The sequence below is a fragment of the Aotus nancymaae genome, unplaced genomic scaffold, assembly GCF_030222135.1.
Source record: "Aotus nancymaae isolate 86718 unplaced genomic scaffold, 86718_ANA_hifiasm-v0.15.2.pri h1tg000020l, whole genome shotgun sequence".
Lineage (NCBI taxonomy): Eukaryota > Metazoa > Chordata > Mammalia > Primates > Aotidae > Aotus > Aotus nancymaae.
The window spans coordinates 14,170,367-14,190,403 of record NW_026988432.1 but is presented as its reverse complement, the minus strand read 5'-3'; the positions used below and the strand labels follow the sequence as shown (position 1 = coordinate 14,190,403).

At 45.8% G+C, this 20,037-nt stretch overlaps 1 protein-coding gene across 1 annotated transcript in view; it reads right to left on the bottom strand.

The window, feature by feature from the left end:
* Positions 1-6,586: 6,586 nt before the first annotated feature.
* LOC135276019 (neuroblastoma breakpoint family member 1-like) overlaps positions 6,587-20,037 on the bottom strand; it is a 171,992-nt gene continuing 158,541 nt past the window's right edge. The window contains exons 13-18 of the mRNA XM_064378935.1: positions 13,074-13,285; positions 11,556-11,655; positions 10,112-10,326; positions 8,976-9,057; positions 7,918-8,129; positions 6,587-6,957 (exon numbers count right to left, since the gene is read on the bottom strand). Of these exons, the coding sequence (XP_064235005.1) occupies positions 6,587-6,957; positions 7,918-8,129; positions 8,976-9,057; positions 10,112-10,326; positions 11,556-11,655; positions 13,074-13,285 (1,192 nt within the window). The remainder of the gene's footprint in view (positions 6,958-7,917; positions 8,130-8,975; positions 9,058-10,111; positions 10,327-11,555; positions 11,656-13,073; positions 13,286-20,037) is intronic.

Here is a 20,037-nt window from a genome sequence, read left to right as displayed (position 1 = left end):
GGGAGGATGAAGACACTGGCCCTTGGTTAAGGAGGGGGTCTATTGTCTTTAAAAGGGATGGAGCTGATAGAGCCCCTCCTTAACCAAGGGAACATGGGGAGGATGAAGACACTGGCCCTTGGTTAAGGAGGGGGTCTATTGTCTTTAAAAGGGATGGAGCTGATAGAGCCCCTCCTTAACCAAGGGAACATGGGGAGGTTGAAGACACTGGCCCTTGGTTAAGGAGGGGGTCTATTGTCTTTAAAAGGGATGGAGCTGATAGAGCCCCTCCTTAACCAAGGGAACATGGGGAGGATGAAGACACTGGCCCTTGGTTAAGGAGGGGGTCTATTGTCTTTAAAAAGGATGGAGCTGATAGAGCCCCTCCTTAACCAAGGGAACATGGGGAGGATGAAGACACTGGCCCTTGGTTAAGGAGGGGGTCTATTGTCTTTAAAAGGGACGGAGCTGATAGAGCCCCTCCTGAACCAAGGGAACATGGGGAGGATGAAGACACTGGCCCTTGGTTAAGGAGGGGGTCTATTGTCTTTAAAAGGGACGGAGCTGATAGAGCCCCTCCTTAACCAAGGGAACATGGGGAGGATGAAGACACTGGCCCTTGGTTAAGGAGGGGGTCTATTGTCTTTAAAAGGGATGGAGCTGATAGAGCCCCACCTTAACCAAGGGAACGTCCTAGTATCACAATAATGGGGATGATGAAGACACTGGCCCTTCTCTGCCTGCAGATGGGCTGAGGCAGGAAGCTCACAGCCTGACTCTGCAGTGTTCCAACAAAATTTCTCTTCACCTTTTTGTTGTGTTCTTTGTGGTGACGTGGGCTGTTTGAAGGAGACAGGTGAGTTGTGCTGTTCAATGTTCTACATTCTGCAATTGCCCAAGGATTACCTCCTGTGAAATTCAGGCTAAACATTTTCAGCAAGAACATGGCGTTGATCATTCTCTACCCTGGTAGAATCTTCTCTGCCTGCAGATGGGCTGAGGCAGGAAGCTCACAGCCTGACTCTGCAGTGTTCCAACAAAATGTCTCTTCACCTTTTTGTTGTGTTCTTTGTGACGTGGGCTGTTTGAAGGAGACAGGTGAGTTGTGCTGTTCAATGTTCTACATTCTGCAATTGCCCGAGGATTACCTCCTGTGAAATTCAGGCTAAACATTTTCAGCAAGAACATGGTGTTGTCCATACTCTACCCTGGTAGAGTCCTGGGTGACATGCTGTCTCCTGCCAGTGGCTCCACACTTCTGTTCTCTACAGGATGGGAATTGAGAGGAGCAAGGCTAAAGCCTGTCAATGCTGTGCATCCATCTGAGGACTGGTCTCCCTAGGTATTGATCACAATTGGACTAGGATGGACTGTGGCTTCTCAAAGGAGCCTAGTGGGTTGAAATCATCAAGAGCATTCTGTGATCTAAAATTCAATCCTCTGTGAAGGTTCCCTGCAGGGTCATTATATTTGGACTTGAACTTGCTTTGCTGTCTTAGTTTTTTCTCATCAATTGGAAAAGCTGCTTTATAGGCATCATTTCATCCTTTGCATCCTTCTGGTAGTATTTGGTACCTGTAGGGGAGGGAGAGAAAATAATCAAATCAGCATTTTTGTCAGGTCCTTTTGAAGGCTGAGTTTAGAGGGATTGCTAAGTGGTGATATCCCAGGGGCAAACTGATCTCTTCCTGGGAGCTTGAGCTGAGGGTGAGGGTTGGGCTGGCTGAAAGGGGAAGCACCATTCACAAGTGAGAAGAAAACACCACTGAATTTTCCTGAACTTCCAGTCAGCCTGCGGTGCAGGATATAGGGACCCTGCCTATGCCCAACCGGCGGCTGGGAATATCAGCCCCTTTCCTCCTGATTCCTCTCTGCCTGGAGCACAGTGATGGCTTTTCCTCCCAGTGAGGATGTGCTCAGCATCAATCATACATGCTCAGACAGAGGGCTGCAGAAAAGGAAGATCCTCTGCAGGGAAACCCACTCCCTTAAACTCCATGTCCCAGTCTTCTAGGGAGGAGCAGGAGGCCATGGGAAGAACTCTGGATATAAGCAGCAGCAGGAACCTCAGGAAACATCCACATCCACTTCCGGCCTTTGAAACAGAGGCGTAGTGATGCCACTGGGATATGATTGAACTAAGGCCACATGACTTGTTATTGACAACCCAGGAATTAGGACCCATGAACTAAAGCCATTTCAATAAGTATTGGAGGAAGAGAGAGGAAAGGCTCCAATCTGGAGGTCTCAACAGTCATGACAGACTGCTGGGTCACCTTGGCTAGGACAGAAATAAGGTTTTACAAAAAAATATGAGAAATATGATGTCTGTGGTGCTGGTTTGGTTGGTTAACATAATTTTTTTTAAAGAAAAAACAAATATATTTATAAGTATTCTTTCAAAGAGGATCAGGAAAGAAAGAAAATTAAAAGAAAAAAAGACACTCAAAATGGAGTTAGCAAAGAGAGAGCAGGGAGTGTAATTATGACCCTACTTATTTTCCCCAATGCCTGGAAGTTGATTCCACACCTGGTTACACCCTACGGGATTTCTAGAAATCTTCTCAATATCTAGACCCACAGAACTCTGAAGTACAAAGTGAAAGGATTAGTCTGTGTTTTCCTACATTCTCCCCTCCCACTTATTATTTTCCTTAAGTACATTTTGGGAAACTTGACTTTTTAATACTTAATGTCAAGCGTCAAGAGTGGCATAAAGAAGTATTCATATACAATCTCTTGTGGAATTTCAGTCTTGATTTGTTATTGCATTCTCTTCAGGAGAGTGAGACCAGTAAGTTCTTTTTCAGGGCTTTGCGGAAGGACAATAAATGACCAAAAGTGAAATGTTCACATTGCAGTGCTGAGCCAATTAGTGGGCTGTAAAATCTGTGTGGTTAAATGTAAACTAGAAGTTTTAGTTTAAACTGCCAAAGAAAATACTAAATTCCACTATATGTAATATGGGAGGTATTATTTCTGTACATTAGATGTTAATGTAATGACTATTTCTCACTTTGTCTTGTATTCAAAATTGAGCAAGTGAGCTTCAAGCAGAGGCTAAAGGTCTAATGTATTCATTTTCTTGGTTTTCTTCTTGATTTTTTCTACGCTATACAAACAGTGCTGTTGAGAGGGGAATATAGGTCCCATCAAAGGCTGACGGAGGCTCAGCCTTGGAGTAGCTGCACATATGGGGCACTTCCATGTTGGTGACCTGTGATCATAGAAGACCAGTGGTCCTTCTTATCTTTAGCCACAGATTAGAGTCACATGGGACTGTTTTAAAACTACACACACCCAAAACACACCCCAGGCCATGTAAGTGAGAATCTCAAGGTGTGAGTTCAAGGCATTCATCTTAATTCAAATCTCACCAGGTGTTTATTACATGGCAGCAGGAGATAGAGATACTAAATAGAACAACCCCATTTCCCATCATTTTCTTTCCTTTTGCTGTTTATCTCATGATTGGCTTTGTTCCCAGTGGTTCCATGGATTTTAGTCTTCTCTCTGACAACTTCAGTGAAATCTCTCTCTTATCAACTGGGCTGGGCCAAAGCAAAGAGTGTCCTGTGGATAGATTCTTGCCTGTCATCTTGTGTATGCATAAAGCTGGTTGTGGAGTCACTTTTATCAAAGTTAATTCAGAAAATGCTATCTCATATAAACTGGCCTTAAGATTCATCTGAGTTGCATTTTTGACCCTTAACTGGACTTGTAGAAGTGGAAATGAGAATAAAAAGGAGAGAGGTTAGAATGACGTACCTCATGACATATGCAGTTTTGAGGTCCTGCCCTCTGTATGTACTTTTGAAGTGATGTCCCTTGAGAATGTCATAAATGTCCTCCGGTTAATGTCAGCTCAAATGAGTCCATGAGGTGAGAACACCGCGTCCCTGGCAACTCCAGCTACATTGTCACAAGGCTACACATCTGGGGCTGAAGACTAAAGTGTATCCAGGCCAGTAGAGAACTCCCACCTGGTTCTAGTTTAGTTTTCTAAGTGGGAACCGTTGTGCTCAGTTTTAACACTTCTCATTCAGAGGAACAAGAGACAGTTAAGGGTTGAATCAGTCGGGATGCTCAAAAGCTGACTCAAGAGAAAAACCAATGTGTAAATGATGCATTAAAGCAATGCTCCCTGCAGAAAGAGACAATGGAGTTGGGGATGCTGGGAGGAAAGGTAAACTTCCCAGGAGAGTATGCAATTCCAGTCAAAGGACCCTGTGTTCAGCAGCTTAAACTGTGGACGTGCATGAGGACAAGGAGGTCTGGCTCTCCTGTGACCATGAGAGGGACGCTCAAGACAGCAGAATAAAGAATAGGGCAGAGTTCAGAGAGCAATGAGGAGATGGGGACAGAAAAGGCGTTGCATGATGGAAGACCACGGGACACAAAGTTAAGACCAGACAGAGGTTACAGCAGCCGCTGCAGAAAAATGGAAGAGAAAAAGCAGTGGGAGAACGAGCTGTCACCATGGACAGAGTGAAATAAGAAGTGAGTGCAGCTAAGCGTCATAGATGTGATTACCTCTGTGCCCCAAGCGCGAGGGGTAGGGATTCCACTTGCTGAACCGGGATTTTCTTTTAATCATCTTCGGTTTGAAAACACTTGAGGAAAGAATGCTGCCAATGAGCTGCTGCCCTCGTGTGTTGTCAGCTGAGATTTTACATGGATGATCTTCCCGCTGCGGAGCGCTCTTCATCCCGCCATAGGGCTGTGCAACCATCTCTGAAAACAAAATGACAGCCAATGGCATGCACTGGCACCCATGATCTTACTGTGACTTTCTCTTCCACCCAAAGGATGTCAAATCAGGAATGTGGCCTTGGACAAGGAAGTCCAAAGTGTGAGGGGAAGCCAGTAGAGTGACTTTAATATTTTCGGTTTTGTTGATCTTTCTTCCATTACTCAGTAAGGACAAGTTTGTCAGGAGACAAAGTCACTCCTGATTCACAAAAATATTCAAGAAACACAAGATTAAGAAAGAAATAACTTCCACGTCGATAAGGCAAAAGCAAGGAAATCCCCCTGTATGTAGTCTGTGCTTTGGGGAGGGAAGAGATTATAAAAGTGAAAGTTAAATCAGAGCTGAGTGCAAACAGGAGATGGGGATGGAAGGGCCTGGCAGGGTGGCAGCCCATGGGACACAGAGGTGAGACCAGACAGAGGTTACAGCAGCTGATGAGAGAAAGGAACCAGGGAAGCCTAAACCTGGAGAATTTACAAAACTTGCATTGTTATAAGGTCTATTGAATATACATATAAACCCTATGTAGCACACACACCAAATATACATAATATCTATGACAAATGACATAAATGCATATATCTGTATGTATTAATCTAATAAAGAAATATTAGATAGGGATTTAGAAGATATTAAATGTAAGGCAACAATCACTGTTCTGGTTTATCGAAATTGGAAAAAAAAATTACAAACATGAGAAGCATGAGCAAGAAACCATGTGGGAGAAGCAAATAACCTATTAGACAGCAGGAGAAATCACCAGGTGAGGGAAAATATGAATGAGACCAAAGCATTCACTCTGTCCTCTCACCTGGAGGCTGTTCAGGCTCTGGACTCCAGGGAAAGTGAGGAAGAGAGGGTGTGCCTGAGCCAGTGAGGTGAGTCTTGGCAGGGGGTGTGAGAATCCATAGAGAAGCGAAGGAGATTCCAGTGGGAAGAAATCAGTTTAAATAAGTTGTCACGGCACGTGTCAGGGACTGCGCATTCCCCAGTACCCACTGAGCGCCTCCCACGTGTCCTCTCCATGAACCCATATGGTGCTTGGGATCTCATGAGACCCTCCCTGCTCCTGGGGACAAAAGTCCTTTCATTACTTAGCCGAGGGCTCCAGGAGAAGCTACTGAGTGGGACAGAGAGTGAAGATGAACACGACCCATGATTTTAAGGAAATCTGAGCAGAATTGTTCCCTCTGAGATGGAAACTGAGGACGTGGCTGTGTACATGAGTGGAGATGATGAACTAAATGGATTTTCATAAAAGAGACTGATGTGGACACTTTCCACGTGAAAATTGCTCTTTGTTTTCAAAAAGAGTGGAAAAACAAGGAGAAGAAAGATCTGGACATGTCATGAGACTGACTCGTGGGCCCAGGATTTACGCTGTTACTGAATGTGCCTCATAGGTTGTCATGGAGAGTGCCTGATAGTTGAGAATCGGCTTCATGAGGGATGGGGAAGGAGAGAAAGAAAACTGGCAGAGGAGTATGTGTGAGAAAGGAAGGGAAGAAGGGTCTCTAGAAAACAGAGAGCTTCACAATCGCTCTGCCTCAGAGACAGCATAGTCTGTGAAGTCACTTTCTAAATGTAAAGTTGTCAGAAAGACAAGTGGATTAGATAACAGCTATTTATAGGTTTATCGAGTAATTGTTATTGAATCAGGCCCTTTGGAAATTATAATAATTAATACTCTCAACAATGATTACAGGCAGATACTATTTTTTAGGTAGCTCCAATGAGGAAACAGAGATTTATATCCCCAAAAGACAAAATCTTTGGCCAAAGTGAACAACCAGAAGGAGGCAAACCCAGGACCTGAGAGCAGATTTTGTCCTAAGCCCCAGGCTCTTGCTCACCTCACTGGGTTGGAGCATCACGGATTTCAACTTGACCCTGAGTGAGCACGGAGAGGTGCCCATTCTCTGCTCCACCCACAGCACCGTGACCACCAAGACCTGGATTAGAGCTTCCTACCCTCTTTCCTTCCCTACCTTGAAAAGAACATTGGGTCCCAGAATCAGCATTGGCTGTGAAGCTGCAGGTGGTGGACGAAGGGCCCTGCCTGGCTAAGCCATTCCCACAGTCGAACCCTTGATCCAGCTGTAGTCCAAGACAATTGGGCACCAGGGTGCTTGGCTCCGGCTGTGTCAGTGAAGTCTGCATCTCTGACAGATAGTAGCTCACGTCTCCACTGCAAGTCCCTTGGGGACAGGTCTCTTGGGTGGGAGCTGAAAGGAGAAGGGGCTTCAGTAGGAACAGTCTCAGTTTTCCCTTTGTTAAGTGCTCCCAGACACCCATCCCTGCTGTCTCTGCTTCTCACTAAAGCAATCCCATGACCAAGGCCACACAGACAGACATCATGTAAATGCAGGGAAACAACATCTTTTAATGTGTAGGCAAGGCTGTCTTTGACAGTGGCCTTGGACAAGCATGGAAACTCCATGGACATTGTGCTGGGGCACAAATTACATCATTAGAGGCGACAAGAGACATAGGAACTGAGCTAGAAGGCCTGACAGATACCTCCCGTACACCTCCTGTACACAGGTGGCTGTGAAGTTGTCCTACCTGCCTGTGGTCCAGTCACCTGATATCAGGGCCAGGGAGAATTGGAAAGCTATCTGACTCCCTTGTATCTATATTAAATATTCCATCCTAGTCCTCCCTCCCTCCCTCCTTCCTTCCCTCCCTCCTTTTCTCCTTCACATCCTTCTTTCCCTCCCCTTCCTCCCCTCTGTCCCTCCCTCCTTCCTCCTTCCTTCCTTCCTTCCTTCTTTCCTTCTTTTTTTTTTTTTTTGAGACAGGTTCTCTCTCTGTCACTGAGGGTGGAGTGTACTGGTGAAATCATGACTCACTGCAGCCTCAACTTCCTGTGCACAGATGATTCTCCTACCTCAGGCTCCCGATTAGTTGGGACTACAGGTGTCGATCACCTCGCCTGGGTAATTTTTTTGTATTCGTTTTAAAGATGGATTTCACCACATTTCCCAAGCTCATCTTGAACTCCCGAACTCAAGTAGTCCACCTGCTTGGGCCTCCCAAAGTGCTGAAATTACAGATGTGAGCCACTGCCCCCAGCTTCATCCTAGTTTCTGATTCAAATCAATGGGTTTGTATACAGCCTGTCCTCAGAATTGATCTTCCTTAGCCTAGACAGAGGTATGAGGCATAAAGAATATGGAGGCTACCTGGGAGAAAGTATGGCATTTCCTCGTCTTCATTCAGAGAGCAATCACTGTCTACTATCATAGCAGAGTCGACTTCGTCTCCCTCAAATGTTACTTCGGTGCTCCGGTGAGGCTGGTTGGAGTCAGAAGGGCTGTAGCTGTTTGAACAAGGGACAACACATTCCTCCAGTGAGTCCTGAGGGACTTCCTTTTCCTCAGCCTTCTGCACCTCCCTCATGAGCCAGGTAGGATAGAGATGACAAAGATTAAACCAAGAGGGATTCCCAGCTGGTTTTGATGGAAGGCATAAGGTAGTGGTTCCAGAAAGCAAAGAGGAGGTTCCATTTAAGAGAGAACAGGCAATCCTCCTCTATCTGCAACAGAGCATGGCTGCCTTGGGAACCAGAGAGGAAGAGAGCAGCTGGTGTTCATTGCACTGGAAAGACAGGAGCTGAGGAAGGCAGAGGCTCCACTGCTTCTGTACGGTACAGTCTTCACAGCACTCACACAGAACCAAAGACAGCTGCCACACCGTGTGTCTAAGCTGGGTTGTATTTAACGTGCTGTGGCCAAGGGAATACAGGTGTCTGAGCCTTGGTAGACTCCGGAGATGGTGTGCCTTGTAGATTGTTTTTAATTTTAACATTGTGATGTGAAATGTCAAGTTTTCCTGGGCACTTGTCTTGGTGTTTAACTTTGGTAGGTGCTTCCTAATTCCTGCTTGTTGTCTCCTTGTCATTTATCTTCCCTAACAAGAGTCTAAGGACAAGCATGTGAAAAGCAGCTTTCCATCTCGTCCTAGCTTCACTACAGGGGAGGACAGGTCTCCTCTGTGTGTGCAGGAAGTCCCTAGGGCTAGTGAGCTCATAGAGGGTCATGCTTACAGGTGCCAGGAAGACAGTGGACAAGCATGTTAACAGGGCTGTTTCCTTGTTGGTGAGTGCAGGAAATTGGTGCACTGTGCAGCTGTCTGTATCCTGAACCTGCCATCTGTGACTACCTTCACCTACCTTGTGTTCTTTCTGAGACCTTTTCCATATTTTACCACCCATTACCCGCTCCTGAGTATTCAGTGTTACCTGCGCTCAGGTGATTCCTGTACTTTCTCGACCTCCTCGACCTCCTCATCTGTAAAATACCCGTCATCATCTTCATCACTTTCTGCAAATACAGAAGCGTCTATTCAGATATTTCCCACTTCACCCACCGGAAGCACAGTCAGCCCTAGGTGCACTGAGACATGAACATCCATGTATGGGTCTGCATTGTACTGAAAACTCTCCTGTTTTGCCCTAAAAAATGCCCTGGCATGTTCTCCTGATCCATGAGGGAACGTGTTTCTGACCTGGAGAGTCACCATCAAGATGCGGCCACATATTGAAAAGTGTTCTTGCTCCCCATATTACTGGAGGCTTGTCCAGCCTCTCTCTAAGCTTCAGCAGCTGTCTCCCCAATCTTGCCACACTTCTGATACCCAGGCACAGGCTTTGGCTCTGTGTCCTGTCACAGCTTGCATTGAAACCTGTATCTTTCTCTTAGGACAGGACAAACAAACTTGCCCCACAATACTCCCTACACTAGGAACTTCATGGGCCCTCCAAGTGACTTCCACTGTGCTACCCAGGGACCCTCTCTCCATGGGGAGTGCCCCAGTCTAGACCACTTCCTACCACCAAATGCCCTGACATCAAGTGCCTTCTCCAACACTACACAGCAAGGGGCTTGATCTCATCGTGAAATATAGTCATAAGTGCTCCCACATGTGCATGCAAGAGACAATTTGTCTGCCGTTACAGATTCAGAGACAGGAACTCAGGAAGGATAAATTAATCATTTCCTCACAGTTGCTAAAGACATTGCTGAAGACAGAGCCTGGGAACCTTCATTCTTAGTCCAGGACTCTTTTTACTCTAACAAGCTGCCTCCTGTCACAGCCTCCTTCCTGTCCTTTAAAACTGGACAGACGCTGCCTCTTGCCTCAAAGACCATGTTCCAGCAAGAAATGAGGAGACATCTGCAATCCTGTGACCTCCAACCCCAAGGGTTTCCCATGTCTGCTTTTGCCCAGGAAGTCCTGGTCACGTCATGGCTACAGATTTTTAGTGGAAAGAAACAGTACCCATAAAATTGCCATTGTGGAGGTGTGGAGGTGTGGAGGTCTGGGGACTTTCATAAGCCTGGGGCTGTGTGTCATCAGGGCCTGTGTCCACCTTACCTAGGCTGACCTTGTTGACAAGACACTCTGCAAGCCTGTGCCCCTCAGCCAGCTGCTCTTGGAGGTCCTGACCCTGGGACTTGTCAGGGTCATCATGAGTGAGGAAGGCCTTTAAATGCTGATTTCGTGAGCGGGAGGCCTCTCTCTCTTCCAATAACTTCTCCCGTAACTGGGTCAGCTCTTCTGCCTGACAGCGAACCAGGGCTTTATACTGCCTATGGTGAGATAGCAGAGAACGTTTAATAATGGAAAGGGATGAGTGATCAGTTCTAATACTGCAACGGAGGTTTATGTGAGCATGTCCTCAAGGAGCCCTCCAAGCAGAAGGTCACAACATGTTTGGGAAAATGCCTGTGGCCAAGAGAAATTGTATATATGTATTTTATATATATGTATTTTTATATATTATATATATATTATATATATATATATATATAAAATATATATATATATATATATTAGCAGGGTGCAGTGGCTCATGCCTGTAATCCTAGCACTTTGGGAGGTGAGGCAGGCAGATTACCTGAGTTCAGGAGTTCAAACCCAGCCTTACCAACATGGTGAAACCCTGTCTCTACTAAAAATACAAAAATTGGCCAGGCACGATGGTGCATGCCTGTAGTCCCAGCTACTTGGGAGGCTGAGACAGGAGAACTGCTTGAACCCTGGAAGCAGAGGTTGCAGTTAGCTGAGATTGTGTGACTACACTCCAGCCTGGCTGACAGAAATGAGAGTCCATGAAAATATACATATGTGTATATATATATGGTATACATATATATTGTATTTATATATACAAAGGCTTCCTCTGTATCACAGAGAGTTCCTGTAAGATCCTCTGTGATGTTCCATTCATTTATTTCTTCTGTAAACAAAAGTCAGTGTCTTCCTAAGTCAGTTTCAAGGGGCTGTCCTTTCAGCTCCTCACTTTGGCCATGGACATTTCTATGTGAAAATTCACATAGTGCATCTTGCAGTGACTGGAAACAGAGCTGTGCACAGAAATGTGGTCAGGTGCAGATGGGGTGAGTTGGAAAGATGAAAGGAGAAAGGAATGGCAGGTCAAGAAGGCAATATTGATTGAACGAATGAGTTGCTGCAGTCAGGAGGTGACTCTAAGAGTAAATGGGTGGTGATCACACACCATTTTGAGTGTATTAAATGCTGCTGGGTGGTTCATTTTCTTTTGATGAATTTTGGATATGCAAATTTCAACTCAACAATTAGTTGTTTTAAGAAGAGAAAACAAAGCTCAAGAAACAACTGCAACCCATAACTTGCTAAGATTACTGTCCTGTTTTATGAGTGTTTGTGTGAAATGTGCCTGCCATGTAAATGCCTGCCCTTGTCCTGGCCCAGCTTAGCTCCTGCTTCTCCCAGCTGAACTGCTGCACTTCAGAGATCACACCCCTGCCCACCTGCCTGTCCCCACGGCGTCTCTCACCTGAGCTCCTCAGCTTGCCCGAGCTTCTCTGCCAGCTCCTCCTTGATGAACTGCACTTCATCCCTCAGCACGGAGTCTATGTCTTTTTCCTCTTCACATTCTGAGAAGAGACAGTCATGCCTGCCTCAGTGGAAGGCTGGACATACTGGTGTGGTCACTGCCTGCAGGGCAGGTGGCAGTGTCTATCCCAAGGACAAAAGCATCCCCAGTACCAGATTGTAGTGAGGGATTGTTTTCAATTTTTATTATCAACCTCCCAACTTGCTGGCATCTGATACTCTCCAACTTAGAGATGGGGAAAAAGAAACTCATTGACACATCGAGTAACTTGACAGGATGATTCACCTGGGATGAGGCAGAGTCAGAATTCATAGCCCCCGAGGTCTGGCTCTGAATCCTGGGACACTTTTGCAAGCCTTGCAGCCTCTCCTGTCAAACACTCTACTGGGGCATAAAGCAGTGATATCCTGTATAGTAGGAAAGGCCCTTAGGACGATGGGACTCATGGATTCCCTGGTACTGGGAATTTCAAGCACATATATGTCAAAGATTTAAAAACTCATATCTGAATATAATTGCATGAAATATGAGGCATAAGACCCTGAGGTCATCATAGAAATATGACCAAATACTAATAACATTTGAATTAAGTTAGAAACAGTAGGATGGAGAACTAATAGATAGTGTTTACTCTGTGCCAAGAATTGTTCTAGGAGATTTAGAAAAAACACGTCATGTAATTCACTGCAGCAGTTTACAGAGGTAGGCGTTATTATAGTACCCAATGAACAGATGAGGAAACTGAGGCACAGAGAAGACAGGCCACTTGGATGGGGCCCAGGAGACTGGCCCAGGCTCCCTGCTCTGCACACGGCACTGCTACCTCCCCAATGCCTTACGTGCCGTCTTTCTTCCTCTTTAGAAAAAGAGCCTGTGCCCCAGGAAGCAGGACTTCCCTCTCCCCAGGGTACTCCCTGCTCTTCATGCTGTCACTTATGGATGCCACCGTTACTCTTAGGAGCAGTCTCCTCTTTAAGCTCCTTAGAGCAGGTACTCTGTACTGTCGCCATGTTTCCCCTGGGGTTCCCTGAAGAGAGATTTGCCTATTGGGCCCAAAGAAGCTTAAACAGAATGGCAGTTCATTACTTCCAGGCATTTAGACCAACAGACTAGATGTTATTTGTCTGCAGGATCTTCTAGGGTACAGAGAGCATTCTGGTAAACATGATTGAGCATCTTGCTGAGAAAAGCAAGTGGTTCTGTGCCTGTATCAGAAGTCAGTAAGTAGGATTTTAACTCTAGTCCCACCTCACATCGGACTGCTAACGTGGAAAAGTTGCTAAATACGTTGTGCCTCTGTTTACCATCCTTAACATAATGAAGCTAAAATACCCATTTCTGTTTTCCTAGAACTAAGGGAAGGATGAAATTAATTTTGATGAAGAGACTCTTCAGTATCTCACAGAGACGACAGGTGCTGACTCATCACTTCTGTGATGGTGACTCTATAGAACTTACTGTATTTCTTCAGCTTCTTGGCCAGAGAGTAGGCAGTAGCTTGAATTATCAGAAATTTCTCCTTGAGGTCTTCAAACTGCTGTTGGCTCTCTGCCAGCTGAGCTTGTAATCTCCAGTTGATTTCTAGAATATTCATCTCTGCCCCGTCATGGGACAAATGTGCGGCAGTTACCACCATGCTGATGTTTGTGGCAGGAGAGTTCAAACAGGGACTGGGGAGAAGAAACCCAAGCACATGATGGATCAAAAACTAGTGAAATCAACTAGGTTTAGTCAGGACTGAGGGATGACAACAGCTGGAATTGACTTACGGTTGCGAAGAACTTAATCGACACCTCACAGCAGTTTAGAATCCTTAACAGCAAAAACAGTATTTACGTTGCCTGAGCTCAGAGCCAAAGGCACTGCCTGTAGCTCTGCCTCTGACAAGAGTGAGGGAGGTCTCAGCCAGTGTGCCAGGTAACCGTTTGCTGTGGCAATAATAGAATTATGAGAAGGTGGGGTTGTCATGGAATCTCAGGAGCCCTGCATTCCAACTGCCCAGGCTGTGCTGAAACCCAAAGCCCCCTGTTCTCACCTGAGAGTCACTGATGGGGACCATTTCCTCGGCAGTCTCTCAGTATTTGTGCACCTCTGTGACAGTGCTGCAGACTCACCTCTTTCTCAATACATCTAAGCATATTCCTTGTTGTTCATCTCGTGTGTGTATAAAATCATCAAGGTAGAGATAGTTTCCCAAGAAGTTACATTTTCTTAGTGGTAGTCAGGAAGTCACTCCACCTTCTCTAAGTTAAAACAGATCTTAAGGCTTTTCTACAAATGAAAGATATCAAACTTTAAGACTGCCATGATATCTTCTGGGTTCTGCATTTTTTGTTTCTGTACCTGTTGAAAAGTTAATGAATAATTTATCTTTAAAAATATTTTCTCCCCTGGCTCAGTATTCTCCTTGATGTATCCCATTATTATGTTGATTTTTTTTCTCTGACTGAGGCAGCATCTTGGCTTTTCATTACACTTAAGACCATTTCACATCCCTATGTGCAAAGCTCTTCCTCTATCTGTGGGTTGATTTGTTTCCTTAATGTCACTGAAGACTCGTTTTATACTTGTCACTTACCAATATCATTGTGTCCCACAAGAGCTCTTTTCAAGGTATCAAGTGATCAAAATCATTTGCGTATATCCCCTGAAAACATGTGTGAACGTATATTTTGGGGTGTCTTGTAAACCTAATGCTATTTTTTTTGTTTTCATTTAGTTTTCCCATGTATTGAAAGGAACAGGGCCATGAAGGTCTTGATGTGTGTGTGATGGAGTATATATTGTTTGCTGAGAGGCGATGGCAAGGAACACTAAGCCATCCCCAGGCAAAAAACTGCTAGAATAAGTAAGCAATATGTACCGGTCATGCTCTAGTTAAACCTGTTCCCAACACACAGCATATTTGACCTTGTCCCCATTGCTGATTCACAAGAGTGCTTTCTAGATTCTTTCTTTCTTTTTGAGATGGAGTCTTGCTCTGTCATCAGGCTGGAGTGCAGTGGCATGATCTCAGTTCACCAAAGCCTCTGCCCCCCGGGTTCAAGCGATTCTCCTGCCTCAACTTCCCGAGTAGCTGGGACTACAGGCACGTGCCACCACACCCCGCTAATTTTTGTATTTTTTTTATTTATTTTATTTTATTTTATTTTTTTAAGTTTTTTTTTTTTTTTGCATTTTAGGTTTTGGGGTACATGTGAAAAACATGCAAGGTTGTTGCATAGGTGCATACGTGGCAGTGTGATTTGCTGTATTTTTGATAGAGACAGAGTTTCACCATGTTGGACAGGATGGTCTCGATTTCTTGACTTTGTGATCTGCACTTTTGTGATCTTCCGGCAGGCACTGAGTCTGTGCCGGGAGAATCTTACATCCGCGAGCGCCCTTTGGACGCCACCTGGGGAATGCGCTCCCTTTTCTCAAAGGTCCCTCGGCTCCCGCGTCGACCGCCCCTCCAGCGGTCCTGGGAACCCAACGCCGCCACATCTGGCACCTGAACTCACATTTGGCGCCTCAACAGTCGCTTGGCGTCTCGGCCAGGGGTCCCACAAGGGGGCGCTCCGAGGTTCCCCCGAGGGTCCGCTCCGCGGCGCCCGAGAGCCCGCAGGCGCGGGTGGCTTGGCCCGCTTGGGCTCCGACCCGCTGAGGCTCCGCCAGGCAGTTGCGGAAGCGACGGCCGGCCGGGACCTCCTGCCTTGCACAGCCGGGCGTGGAGGAGGCGACCGCGAGTGCCGCGGTGTGGGCGAGCGGGCCGAGCGGTCCCAGCAGCCTCCCGACCCGGCCATGCTGCGCTGGCTGCAGGGCTTCGTGCTGGAGGCGGTGGCCTGCCAGAATGACGACGACTACTTCCGCTACGGGATCGTCTTCGAAGACCTGGGCTACAGCGGGGGCGGCGTGGTGGACATCGTGGAGCTCCAGGAGGGGCTGAAAAACTGGAGCTCCGCGTTTAACCTGAACTCCGATGAGGTGAGGGACCGGAAGTTGGCACAGGCAGTAGGGAGAGACGCTGGGCAGTGGGTGAAACCAACCCTGCCCTTTCCAGAAATGGTTTCAAAGGCCTTTGGAGTAAGGGTGGGGTCCTTCTCTGTGAGCCTCATCACGCAGAATAATGTGACCCAGCGAAACATGTTCTTAACCTGCTTCCTAAAATAGCCACTTTCCCGCAGGGCGCGGTGACTCAGGGCTGTAATCCCAGCACTTTGGGAGGCCGAGGCCCGTGGATCACCTGAGGTCAGGAGTTTGAAATCAGCCTGGTCAGTATGGTGAATGCCTGTTTCTACTGAAAAAATACAAAAATTAGCCTACCATGGTGGCGCGTGCCTGTAATCCCACCTACTTTGGAGGCTGAGGCAGGAGAATAGCTTGAACCTGGAAGGCGGAGGTTACAGCCAAGATCGTGCCGTTGCACTCCAGCCCCGACAACAGAGCGAAACTCAGTCTCAAAGAAACACACACACACACACACACACACACACACACACACACTCTCTCTCTCTCTCTCTCTCTCTCTCTCTCTCTCTCTCTCTCTCTCTCTCTCTCTTCCTTAGTGACAAAGGCCTCCATGACTTTTGGGAAGATGCCGTTTCTGGTGACTTGTTCAACATTTAGCAACCAGCACACAACATCAGGGGCCATGTTAGCCTTTGTGCAGAAGCAAAGGACCATCTCTTTTCTTAGGGGGTTCTCTGCCCAGAGCAGTGTGCTTTCCGGGGCGTCTCCAAATGGCAGGCACAGGTAAAGCCCCAGAGCTATTCTCTTCCTGACATCCACACCAAGGTCTAGGGGAAGTCAGACTTTGATCCATGGGTTTATACTTAACTGATTGTTTTAGAACCTCACCTAAATTAGAAATGCCTTCCTCTAAGCCAGTCTTGACCTGATTATTTTTAAACTATTTAGATGGAAGTTTCAGGATATCAACAGAAAAAAATTATTTCTTCTCCATCAATGCTTAGCAGGGGTCTTCAGATATTACTCCTATTGAATTTTAGGAGTAATATCTGAAGACTGTAAAGCTATACATGTATTACTTCTAAAATTCAATAGGAGTAATATCTGAAGACTGTAAAGGTCTTTATCAGTGAGATTTTTGTTCTTGTTATTGGTTGTTGTTAGAAGTCCAAAACATCTGGACTGCTCTATAGTCTTCTGGCCAGATACAGGAAGCCAGTTTTGCATGTAAGACAAGTATTTAAGGTGGGGGGAGTCAAAACATCTCCCCTCCCCTTTCAAACAGTCACCTTATTTGAATCAGGTTAATTAGCCCCCCCCCCTCTGTTTTTTCCCTCTTTTTCAGAGATAGGGTCTCACCCTATCGCCCAGGTGATTATAACTCACTGCAGTCTGGGGCTCCTGGGCTCAAGCAATCCTCCTTCCTCAGCCTACTAAGCCTCTGGAATTACAGGTGCACACCATTGCACCCGGCTAATTTTTTAGAGATGAGGTCTTGCTATATTGCCCTGGATGAGGATCATGTCCTTTGCAGCAACACGGATGTTCCTAAACGAACTAATGCAGGAACAGAAAACTAAGTATCACATTTTCTTACCTGTAAGAGGAAGCTAAACACTGAGTACACATCAACTGAAAGACGTGAACCATAGACAGCAAGTCCTACTTGAAAGTGAAGCATGGGAGGAGGGTAAGGATCAAAAACCTACCTATCGGGTATGCTTATTACTTGGATGATGAAATACTCTGTACACTAAACTCCTATCACATGCAACTTACCTATATAACAAACCTGCACATGTGCCCCCTGAACCTAAAATAAAAGTTTCAAAGAAAAGAATGCCATTAACAGTAGAAGGAGGTGAGACTGGTATTGGGGAGAGAAAAACAACAGATGTCTGCCATGGTCACCAATCCTATGCTATCCTTCCTCCTAGTCTGGATTTCATATCTTGATTTGAGCACATCTGTAGGAGAAAGGAAACTAAAAGCACTGCTAGTGACTGTTCATAGGAGCAACAGCCCAGACCAGGGTGAGTAGTTTCCTCTGGCCGCCAGAGTTTGGGGGATGCAGGGCAACAAGAAATGGCTGGGCAGAGGCCTTGGGCATTCATCACTGGGTGCTCAAGGCCACCTGGGGCCACTGGAAGGTACAGCTAAAGCCTGAGGCTGAGAAGTCTCTCATTAAATACCACCAGCCTCTCACCAAAGACCCTGGAGAAAATCTGCAAGGTGACCAGGCTTGCCATTTGGGGCCTGTGGCCCATGTGTCAGGAATAGGCAAGAAGCTAACTGTCCTTCCTCTCACCCAGGGTCACTCAGGGGAAACAAGCATAGTCTAAAACCTGAAGCTCACAGCACAGGTTAGGAGGTGGGATTAAGAGTGAGGTGTGACAACAAAATTCTGAAACCAGATACCTGACTCCTAAAGGCAAGGTGCCTGTAGTAGAGTCTGAAGATATATTCTGAGGCATCAAAGCCAGGGGACAGAGTCCTTTATGGAGGAAGGAAAAGGATAAGATTCATTTTGAATAAATGATAACTCTAAACATATACTTTTTTTTTGAGACAGAGTCTCACTCTGTCCCAGGCTTGAGTGCTGTGGTGCAATCTCGACTCACTGCAACCTCCACCTCCTGGATTCAAGCTATTCTCCTGCCTCAGCCTCCCAAGTAGCTGGGATTACAGGCATGCACCACCACACCCAGCTAATTTTTGTATTTCTAGTAGTGACGGGATTTCACCATGTTGGCCAAGATGGTCTTAAACTCCTGACCTCATGATCTGTCCGCCTCGGCCTCCCAAAGTGCTGGGATTACAGGCGTGAGCCACTACGCCCAGCTATGATTTTTTTTTCTTTTTGAGATGGAGTCTCACTCTGTCACCAGGCTGAAGTACAGTGATGTGATCTCAGTTCACTGCAACCTCCACCTCCCGGGTTCAAGTGATTCTCCTGCCTCAGTCTCCTGCGTAGCTGGGACTATAGGCATGTGCGACCATGCCCAGCTAATTTTTGTATTTTTAGTGGAGGCGGGGTTTCAACATGTTGGCCAGGATTGTCTTGACCTCCTGACCTTGTGATTTGCCCACCTCAGCCTCCCAAAGTGTTGGGATTACAGGTGTGAGCCACTGCGCCCGGCCTATTTTTTTTCTTATGCAAGAATAAGAGCATCAGGTCTGCAGGCAAGTGATACGACTATATATTTTATATTAAATTATATGACACAGTGTATAATAAATTATATTATGTTAAATATATTGTAATATGGTATGTTATATGAAGCTTCTGGTGGCCCATCTTGGATCCCCATGCAACTGCCATGGAAGTTATGTAGAAAGCAAGGCACAAAAGGAGAATGTCTTTGCTGCTCCACAGTATTCATGAAGACTTTCAACTTAGGTTCTCAGTCACAGTGCTCCCCACATGGGCATGGCTCACAGAATAAAATCTAGAACTGCGAACAGGAAAATCTAAGATCCGGAGGTTCTCTGCAGACCATGGTTCAAGATGTTAGGTTGTCATAAGAAAACACATAGGGCTGGTCTATGGGCTCTTATTCATATCCGTCTGTAGCCAGCATTTGTACCTCATCCTTATGTAACAGTAAGATCTCCCTCCTTGGCAGCCTGGCATTTAATCCAGGTTGGCTTTTAAAAAAAACTTAGTAGACTGGGTGCAGTGGTTTTCACCTGTAATCCCAGCACTTTGGGAGGCTAAGGCAGTGGATCACCTAAGGTCAGGAGTTCAAGACTAGCTTAACTACTATGGTGAAACCCCATCTCTACTAAAAATACAAAAATTAGCTGGGTGTAGTGGTGGGTGTGTATAATCCCAGCTACTCGGGAGGCTGAGGCAGGAGAATAGCTTGAACCCAGGAGGTGGAAGTTGCAGCTGAGATCGTGCCATTGCACTCCAGCCTGAGTGACAGAGCAAGACTCCATCTCAAAAAACAAAACAAAACAAAAAGTTAGTAACCCAAATCAAATGTCCATTTTCTGGAAATGGATAAACAAAATGTGGTACATCCATACAATGAAATACCACCTAACAATTAAAAAGAAACAAACTACAGATTCACGCAACAGCATGGATGAAATATGTTCAGTGAAAGAGGCCAGACAGAAAGAACTACATACTTTATGATTACACTTATATGAAATTCTAGAAAAAGCAGAATTACAATGACAACAGGTAGATTGGTGTCTGCCAGGCATGGGGAAAGTGTTGACTGCTAAGTAGCACAGGGAAACTTTTGAGGATAATGAATATTTTCTATGTTTTGATTATTTGGTGACTTTTTATTGTGGTAAAATATATATAGCATAAAATTTGCCATTTTAACCATGAACTGTATAGTTCAGTTGTATTCATGACACTTATAATGTTGTGCAACCACTGTTTCCATAACTCTTTTATCACCCCAAACAGAAGCTGTGTGCCCATTAAGTAATAACTCCCCATTCCCTCTTC